General features: G+C 33.9%; 1 protein-coding gene across 1 annotated transcript; it reads left to right on the top strand.

Annotated features, from left to right (window-relative positions):
* Positions 1 to 2,152: 2,152 nt before the first annotated feature.
* On the top strand, positions 2,153 to 8,451 carry LOC139874803 (uncharacterized). The gene is made up of 9 exons (XM_071862200.1): positions 2,153 to 3,471; positions 4,838 to 4,925; positions 5,260 to 5,338; positions 5,748 to 5,870; positions 6,028 to 6,105; positions 6,636 to 6,739; positions 6,860 to 6,947; positions 7,226 to 7,324; positions 8,208 to 8,451. The coding sequence occupies exons 1-9, from the start codon at positions 2,220 to 2,222 to the stop codon at positions 8,301 to 8,303; spliced, it is 2,007 nt and encodes a 668-aa protein (XP_071718301.1). The 5' UTR covers positions 2,153 to 2,219; the 3' UTR covers positions 8,304 to 8,451.
* Positions 8,452 to 10,348: the final 1,897 nt, after the last annotated feature.

Below are 10,348 nucleotides of genomic sequence, written 5' to 3'. Positions count from 1 at the left end.
TTCTTGTAACAAATGACATAAAGTAAGTAAATAACACAATTACGATTAGAAATACATATCAATATTGAATTTGTTTTTAGAATATTCAAAGGATATTTACTTTTAATAATCAACCATTCAGTATCATCATAATCTCCGTTAATTATTTCACCTTATATGGTAGACACCTACAACACGAATTATTGGAAAGAATGGTATAAACTTATACGATTTATGAGAATAACAAAAAAATATGGCCATTGTAATGAAAACTAAAACTTAAAGAGACCCAAATATAAAACATACTAAATGCAATATACTAATAATTCATATTGGAGTTAAACTGGGTACTACAATTTTGCAATGAAAAATATAAAACATGTGAAACCAAACATAAAACTATAATTATCATATACCGTTCTCGAACTCTGTCCATGTTCACCTTCGTATATCTACCAAGACCTTCAAATTTCTACCACTTCTTATATCCTCACACACATTAAAAATCTATCGCTTGAATTAAACAACGCTTCTCGGATTGATTATATAAATATGGTTTGCAATGTTTATATAGTAAAAGAATGCCTTCACAATTCATTTGTTAATCATTTATTGATCGTTTAATTTGCTTATGAACAAAACTTATGTAATCGATTATTAATGCAATGATGAATGGTTTTAACTTTTGAATTATCACTTTATTAATATGTATAATAATAATAATAACTATTTTTTATAAATAAAGTGAGTTTTTTTACTGAAATTAATGGTGCATATTTATTGACCCTGGAGTCACTATTTAGTTAGTTATAGATATCTACAACTTTCACCCTTGGTGATATTAGGTGGTGTGAGTGCTTCATTTGTTTTTGGAAGTATAGTTAGTTGCAAGGGGCAGAAATAAATAAGTAGGGGTATGCGGCACCTGTCCAATAAATTTTTAGTTTTTTAGGGGAAATAATTTGGATATTTTTATTTTGTCTCTAATGATTTTTTTGCTAAAAAATCTCCATATTTTACCCTTAAATCATTCATATTTTGTTCAAAAGTCACCATACTGTGCCAAAAAACCCTATATTTTGTCCAAAACCTCCATAGTTTGCCTAGCTACGCTTTTAGTTTTTTTCCGCAAAAGGTGAAAAAAATTTGTGGTTCCGCCAATGGTCAGTTGTTAGTCTCAGTTGGACTTCATTGTTCGTGTTTCTTTGTTTTGGTTTTGTCGTGGCGACTTTGTTGTGGACTCACCATTTTGTTTTTTCTCCATATCGGGTTTTAGCACCAAGCGGCTTAGATGATTGTGATCATTGTGTTCATTTTATTTGACACTTAGAGATTTTCTCACTCTCCTTCTATGGATTTAATATGTATTTAGAATTCACATACATCTTCTGTTCTGTTTTGTCCTCGAGGCTTTACCTCTTGAGATTAGGGGGTGGAGTTTGGTGTCTTTGCAACAAGGATTTATTTTAGTATTTCAGAGGTAGGTTGAGATCTATTCATTGTCTTCAGAGACGTATATATATACTAGTGAAATAACCCGTGAAACCACGCGTTTGTTTAAGCGAATCAGTTTAATGATATGTTTTAGGTATTAAGTGAACGTAAATGCTAAAGTTATTTAGTTTAATGACCCGTGGAACCACATAATCCGACTAAGAAACTCGCCAACTGAACATTTCGTCAAACACCTAAAATGCATATTGAACAATCTACATCCATTGGTTGTCATTTTAATTTAAAAGTGTAATTTAAAATATAAATTTAGAATTTATTTTCTTCTACCTAGCTTTTATACCTTCTCGTACTCAATTTAAAATAATTAATTAAAATAATTCAAAATTATTTAACTTTAATAATTAAAATAATTATTAATAAGATTTAATAATAATAATTAATTAATAAGATTTAATTTTAATTTAAAATTATTTAAATTAATGACATCATCCACCATGCTTAGATTTTTTTCTTTTTCTTTTTAATTTTTTCTTAACAAATGAATTAGCCTAATAATGACATCATTATAGGATTTTAATATTAACTATATAGAAGATAGAAGATAGAAGATAGATAGATATATTAACTATATTATTTTTTATTTTTTATGTTTATTCAATTAAAAAAAAAACATTTTTCTCATATGACATAATCAGCCAAAACCTTCGATAAATTTCCATAAACCCTCATCGTCCCTCCCCTTTCACCTAGATTCAAAATTCAATTAAACTCCAGAATCATCAACAATGGCCGGCTTCTCATTTTCCACAAATCCTCCAACCACCTCATCATCGTCACCACCACCTCCATTCCCATTCGCATCATCATCTTCATCATCCTCACCTTTTTCGTTTTCCTCAAACCCTAGTTCATCCCCTTCTCTATTCACTTCATCCACAACTACAAACCCTAACCCTAACCCTACATTCGGAGCACCAGCATCATCAACAACTCCTTCATTCGGATTCTCATTCGCATCTTCTTCATCTTCCACACCGTCTTCCGCCGCTCCCTCCGCTCCACCTCCGGCGTTTGGCTTCGCCGCTCCGTCAACCACGTCAGCAACTGGTTCGCCGTTGTTCGGAACACCGTCTTCTTCTTCATTTGGCGGATCTGGTATATTTGGATCCAACTCTAGCTCCACCGGTACTACTACTACAACAGCTTCAACTAACTTATTTGGTTCTACTTCAATTACAACTAGTACTGTTGCTTCACCGTTTACTTCAACCGCATTCGGTGCATCATCAGCAGTAGCATCAACAGGTTCATCTTTTCCTAATTTATTTGGATCATCATCTTCGATCTCGATTTCGAGTACAGTTACAGCAGCGTCTAATCCGTCTTCAGCGCCAGGGTTTTCATTTTCTAATGTTTCAAGTGTGAGTTCAGTTACATCAACTGTTTCTTCAGCTCCTAGTTATTCATTTCCAAGCTCTGGTGCATCTTCTGGTTCTGCACCTGCTCCATCATTCTCGTTTTCGACTAGTTCAGCGTTGGGGAAATCGACTGGTGCTGGTTCATCGTTGAGTACTGCTGGTAGCTTTTCGTTTACAAATGTGGCATCATCAACTGGGCTTCAGTCGTCTCTAAGTTTGGGTTCTGGTTTTATAACAGGTTCCTCACCAGTGACTGCAGCCGTTACGGCTAGTGCTGCTTCGACTCCTGCCTTCTCTGCGTTTGGGGCACCATCATCGGCTAGTACTACAGCATCTACAACTAGTGCTGGAGTTTCTGCTCCTGCATTCTCTGCATTTGGCGCACCATCTTCGGCTAGCACTACAACGTCTACAGCTAGTACTAGAGTTTCTGCTCCTGCATTTCCAGCATTTGGTGTGGCGTCTTCAGCTAGTACTACAACTTCTACAACTGCTGGATCCGTGCCTAGTTTTGCAAGCCCTACTACTGTTGCTTCATCATCTAGTGAAACGTCAAGTTCTTTTTTGGGATTTCAAACATCATCACAGCCACAGTCGACTGCTGCTCCATCTTTGTTTAGTAAGCTTGTTAGAATAAATTTTCAGTTGTGTGCGATTCTAAGTTAATGAAAGTATCCAATATGTTGTATATATGTGAATGATTGCACGTGAATCCATATAACAACACCTTTTGGAGTTTGTCTTATGAATAGTCTTAAGTTGTATTGACGTCATAGTAGCAATGAAATCCCATGTATGATGCAGAGAAAACGCATGCTAGATAAACTTAACATTACATGTTTTACCAACTGAAGTATATGTTTCCAAATAACCTGTCTAGGCATACTAAAAGTTTTTTAATCATGAATATCATAGATACGTTTCCTACCTAAGATAATGCGTGATCGAATGAAATTACATGTTTATTTTTGATATACTCTAAAATAGAGTAAGTTAATAAATTTACTTAATTAGGGTGAATACAAGCAACGTTTGTGTCATGACATGCTCGTGATAGTTTTGTAAAATATCTATTGAGTTATTAACTAATACAGAGAATCTTACTAGTTTTTGGCCTCAGATTCTAATTCTACACAAACTATGGATTTTGGACTAACACAGAATCCCTCTAGCATTAATTGATTTTTTCAGTTCTACTAACATATTGTATGCTTTCTCTACCTCTACCCCAAGGTCTCTTTTTTCTTTTTTTAAGAAGTTTTTCTCTAGTTTGCATAAAGTACTGTGATATATCTCATATGTCTCCTTCAGCATGTTCCTTCTAAATTGTTATCATCAGAGTACAGATATAAAAATATCCGTTTCAAACTGTTGAGAAACTATAAATCAAATGAATTGGGTAAACATTACCAGTTTGCTTATAACTCAGATATTAAAATGTGTATTAGATATTGTTGATGTGGTTATCTTTCGAGTCATGATTTGTTAAATACTACGTAGAGAATTGCTGTTGTCTTTTGCGATGCATGAAGTTACCTAAATTTACTCTTTCTAGAGTCTATATGGTAGAAGTTCACAATGCCTTCGGGTGATTTCTTATCATGTGAAGCTACTCATGTGAGAATGAGCACATATCCTCATATGGTTTTTGAAAGACAAAATATATAGCCATCAACTAACTTATTAGCTGGTTATGTTTTGTAGTATTTTCTCTGCAAACTTCTTATATTCACTCTTAATTGGGATTTCAAGTAATGTCCTTATGTTCTTTATCACATATTATGGAGAGCGTTTCAACAATTTTAACTTATTTCATGGTGTTCGATGAATTTTGGCTGTCTTTGTGCAGATTACTATGGCTTACTTATTTTGATAATGCCCAACTACCTGTTTGGCCCAATGTATTAAATTTTTTTATATTAGTTATTGGTTTTGGACCATCTTCACTTCTAACATGTATTTTTGTGTCTAAAATCTTTCTCCAGGTGCTTCTGCTTCCACAACAACCACTTCGACTGTTACAACGACTACTGCTCAAACGTCATCTGCACTGGTTGTATCTTCCAGCAGTGGGTCAGTCATCAATACAATCTCATAATGGTTTTTAAATGTGCATAAAGCTGATGACCTTCTTATGTACTATATTTAAAGTATACAATACTTAATCTCAAAGATTATATTTTGTTTTACTATTGGTATACAAATTTAAATTATAATGAATAAAGTCGATGATGAAGTGATTTTCAGATATAGTGTAAAATGATTTCATATGGTTCTAAAGCCCTGATTTTTATGTCAAATAGTTTATATATTGTCTTATCAGTAAAAACTTCCACGTATTACATAACTTGTTTGCAAGATTAATCTCTGTGCACTTCATGTCTAACCTGAGCCTTCTTGCCACCAGGACAACTACAAGTGTCAGCACACCTGTTGCCTCTGCACCGAAGTTACCCTCTGAAATTACGGGAAAGACTGTTGAAGAGGTATTCATACAATTATACAAAGTTCTTGTTATCTCTTGCTATCACTATTTTTGAAATTTGGTTCAAAATTGGCTTGATTATATTTCCTGTAATCGATTAGTCATCCCGTTTTGTCATTTTGCATGTCGACAGCCTTTTGTTTTTCATTTACCTTGGTCGTGTTCTTTTTGGTTGTCTTTCGGGTACTTTTTGGGCGTAGACACTAAATAGAGAAGAGTTGGAAGGAAACTTATTGCTTTTTTATTTTATTCCAACATGAGAACACTGAAAAAGTTTATTAATTTTTCTTTTTCTTTCTCTTTCTCTCCAACTCAAGAATTCATTTCAGTTTCTGATTTAGTAACTTTGTAAATTGCGGTTTTCTCTGTTGCTAATATGAAAACTCTCATTTTTTGTGTTTTCTCTACAGATCATCAAGGAGTGGAATGCGGAGCTCCAGGAACGAACTGGCAAGTTCAGGAAGCAAGCTAATGCAATAGCCGAGTGGGACAAGAGAATTTTGCAGAACCGAGATGTTCTACTTAAGCTTGAGGTGAGTCATATTCTCTCTGATACTTTAGTGGCATAAGTTTGATTTACTAAATGTTTCCATGCAGTCATTAGACCTTCAGTGGACCTAAGATATCCTGAGATGTTGAATTGTTTCTTTGTTGCTGCCTCACATTTATGCTGAGTTGTCCTTTATTCAGGCAGAAGTTGCAAAAGTTGTTGAGACTCAATCAAACCTTGAGCGACAGTTAGAGCTTATTGAGACTCATCAACAAGAGGTATTTTGACGAAGTTCTTGTTTTTTGACTTTTATTGTATAATACATAAGCATGATATTTGGATAACAGTAATAAAAGATTGCTTGTGACTTGATCATTATCTTGTTGAAGATGATTTTATTATATTTAATATTTTAACAATTGCATTTTGTTTAATTAATCTGCTCAGATGTTGTATAGGGTAATCATGAATCACAGTGTTCACTTCTAAGAGTTTCTGGTCCTTTGTGCATATGTTTTTGTTATTTATAATTCACGAATTTACATCAACCTATTCTATAGCTTGTCTTCTATATAATTATTTGGCTATCAGAGTATCATGATACCTACATGAGAAATGATTGCGGCTGAACATTGAGATAAAGATAGATTTATACGCATGGAAATGAACATATGATAAATATAAGTGAGAAATCATCTATGCCATGTGTGAGACGATGAATGTATTAGGCCCAGCTTCAAGTTGATTTTTAGGTCTTTTCATCTTTACTCGACTATATATAGTTCCTGTTACTTGCTACATCACTTAGGTTGACAAGTCTTTACAAAGTGTGGAAGAAGAAGCGGAGAGAATATACAAAGACGAGCATGGTCTACTTCTTGATGACGAAGCTGCTTCGACCAGGGATGCAATGTGAGTACTTCACTTATTTCAATCTATACGTAATAATGTTATGCTGGTCACATGTTTTATTATTATTAAAATTGATTATTAATATCATAATCATAATCACCATCATCATCTTAACTTCAGGTACGAGCAGGCTGAATTTATTGAGAGAGAAATGGAACAGATGACAGAACAAATAAAATCTGTTATCCAGACTCTCAATGCCAATCAGGTGAAGTTTTAATAATTTCAATTAAGCCCTCTCCTTCCCTCTTTAAAATCAAATTATTAATTACTATGGATTCAAATCTCGATGGCTTTTTTCTTTTCAAATTTATTTATTCCTGTTACTTGTATTTACTGAAGTATACAGTCAAATGAATGTGTTCAGACTGTTAGTCAATATATGATACATTCTTTTAGTAATTTTATATGATTGAAAATCTAACTATGAAAGGATATTGTATTACACCTTTGGGTTGATGTTTATACATTGTGTGTCCCATTTAGGCTGGAGAACTTGAAGTAACCGATGGTATGACCCCGCTAGATGTCGTTGTTCGTATCCTTAACAACCAATTAAGTTCGTTGATGTGGATCGATGAAAAGGTTAGGCTTTTTCTAACACACATTCAATCTTGTAATTCATTGCTATCCATCTATTATTGGTTGATGCTGGTAGTGCATTCTTTCTAATTTATTTATATTTTCTGTGAAAATGTGTCAATTTGGGTTATGTTTGATTTGTATTGGGTAAAATATAAATTAGGTTAAGGTAATGGGTCAACAGGCTGAAGTTGTTTTTAAGTATAATTTGTTTTTGACGGATTTTTATTTAAAATATATATCTTGAACAGTAATTTATATATATATATATATATATATATGATATATGAAATTAGCTATTCTATTCTATATAAAAAGTACTTTGGGTATGAATGTTTCAGGTCAACCCCTGTTTTTCTGTAGTACAAGAAATCACCTTTTTGACACAAACAAGTGTTGCCTCGTCACTATACCACCTGAGCGACCCATTTTACCACATTATGTTCCAAAAAACCTCTCATTTCCATATTGCATTGCCTTTAATTAATAGTCGAGAGATGGCAACTTTGACGCACATATCTTAATATGGGCCGAGTTGCTTCATTTAGCTGCAACCTTCGAAACTTAAAACCTTAATTATTGTGCTTACAGGTCGATTTTATGTCTAAGGTCCACTCTTCTGTATATCACTAATAACTTTCAAAATCACTTATTGAATAAGATTGACAAGTCAAGCTTACCTCCTTATCAAAAGGTTAACCGTGACAACTGAATGTCTTTAATTCATTCTGCCACCAACTATTTAGCGTCTTTCATATAAAAGAGTCCCTGTGTCTGTCTGAAACCTAACATTCGTTCTATTCTACTTTAATTGCAAACATTATCTACTTGCTATTTTCTATAACACAATATTGAAATGCTAATTTCTTGTCGTAATGTTTACCAGGCTGAGGAGTTCTCTTCACGTATTCAAAAGATCGCAAAACAAGGTTCTGCTGCTGATCGAGAACTGATGGCCCCAAAGTTCTGGCTTTCTCGATAGGTGTATACGTGTGTCGTATAATTTTTGTTGATTTGAATACCAATTGTTGGCAAAATCAGGCATCAAGCTTGTGGTTCTTTATACGCGTCACCTCCAATTATAATCCTATTTAGATAGATTGTTTCAATATGTGAACCAGTCACCTGAATATCTGTTATTGATGAATTAAGTTGCGGATTTTCTTATATTAAAACTTTTGCTTTGAAATTTTCTCTTTCATGGTGAATTGCTTATTTACGTTTTGATGGTAGCTTATCCTTCTTGATTATTAGTCATCATATGTGTATATTTATATCAGCAAATTGGTTATTTATCCAGGTTGTGAAAGTCGTGAATCGGAAATCAGTCGATTTTGACCTTATTGTGATTAATCTGCAGGGCCATCCCCGGTTCAATATAAGAAAGTAGGCCTTGTGTATAAGAAAGTTTCCTTTTATATATGATAAGTTCAATAATATTAGAAAAACATCATAAGTAATGGCATCAGTTAAAACATCAGTTGCAAAAAACGCAATGTCAATTTAAAATAGTTATATCTTTAGATTTTTAAGTGTAAAATCCTTAAAAAATAAATATACTCAGTATTTAATTATCGGCGTTATATTTTGGACCTTTTTGAATATTGGATCATGTACAATTGCACACTTTGTACCTTCCGATATTCAGCTCAGTTAATCCCCCAAGTCCGAGACTAGTTGGGATTAGTTGGATATTGATCAACTTGACTTTGACTGTGTGAGTTACGTTGTCTTAACAAATTTGACTTTAACCGATTAAATTGAATTTTTGACAACTTTAATCGAATAAATCGGCCAGAGACAAATCGGATTCTTGACTAATTGGCATAGTAATCAGATACTTTAAACTCTCTACTAGTTGGCAAATCTCGACTAGTTGGCATAGTCGAGGAAGTTGACTTAGTCAGGAACTTCTATAACAATGTTATTAATTTAAACTGAAGAATTATCAAAATTGATAGATAACAGAATATGCCCAAGAGGTCTCTTAGTACGATGGATATTAATTAAAACTGATTTTTTTTTAACACTAGTTCGAGATCACCCAGGGAGACTAAAAGACTGACTTTTATTCATATTCAATTCATTAGGCTAGCATGAAACTAAGAAAGATATATGTGCCTACTAAATCACCCTAGCGTTCATCTTCCGCAGTTGCATAACACGCCCCCAACTGCTGCCCAGGAAGAAATCCGGCTCAATCCGAGGGCATGGGCGGTAAAACCCCCTCTCCGACTGCCCCCGCAACGCGATGTGCGGAAGGCACCCTTGAGTGGAATTCAAGGGTTAATGGGCAACCTTGTGTGCAATGTTGCACTTCACGGGAGTCGAACTACTGACCTCTTGCTAAGAGAGACATACCACTATCACATGAGCTACAACACAAGGTTGCTGATGTATTGTCTTGGCAGGATTTCTTCAATTGAGTCGAAGATAAAGTTGAAGAAAGCACTTCACACGTCAGCGATGACAAATGTTCTTATAAGAACATAGTACAACAAATGCATATTGTTATCCCGCCCACGTAGTTGGCACCAAAACGATACTTAGAACTTTGGAACTCATCATGTCAAGTCACTTTGCTCTCACAGGTACTCAATGTTTGTCTTTATGTAACATTTTGTGATGTGATTAGATGACTTTATGTGGATCTCACTTTAAGTACAAAAACTAATTTTGAAAACTAATACATGCTTATGCTTTTAAAAACTACTGTAATTTTGAAGAAATTGTAACTCCCTCTTAACTTTCCGTTGCTATCATGTGGATCAATAATATTATATTATACTATATATCATTACATTACAAACTATGTCATTAGTGTTCATCCTAATTTTTTATTTTTTAAACCAGATAATTTTAGTTCATATTACTCTTATTATCGAGTTAATGTGCAAAACGTTCCCCGGCTTGGATGGTCGGAGTTGCTCAATTGTTAACGGAAACACACTGGTTCGAGTCGTAACGTGCAATTGTTTTTTTCATTGTTCCATTGTTCTATTTTTCCATTGTTTCAGTGTTTCCCTG

The sequence above is a fragment of the Rutidosis leptorrhynchoides genome, chromosome 1 (genome assembly GCF_046630445.1).
Source record: "Rutidosis leptorrhynchoides isolate AG116_Rl617_1_P2 chromosome 1, CSIRO_AGI_Rlap_v1, whole genome shotgun sequence".
NCBI lineage: Eukaryota > Viridiplantae > Streptophyta > Magnoliopsida > Asterales > Asteraceae > Rutidosis > Rutidosis leptorrhynchoides.
The sequence above is the reverse complement of the archived record's forward strand: the minus strand, read 5'-3'. Positions and strand labels throughout refer to the sequence as shown.

Coding starts and splice junctions, on each gene's coding strand:
- LOC139874803 (XM_071862200.1), top strand. CDS start 2,220: ATGGCCGGCTTCTCATTTTCCACAAATCCTCCAACCACCTCATCATCG. Junction 5,871..6,027: donor ATGTTCTACTTAAGCTTGAG/GTGAGTCATATT, acceptor TCCTTTATTCAG/GCAGAAGTTGCAAAAGTTGT. Junction 6,948..7,225: donor AGACTCTCAATGCCAATCAG/GTGAAGTTTTAA, acceptor TGTCCCATTTAG/GCTGGAGAACTTGAAGTAAC.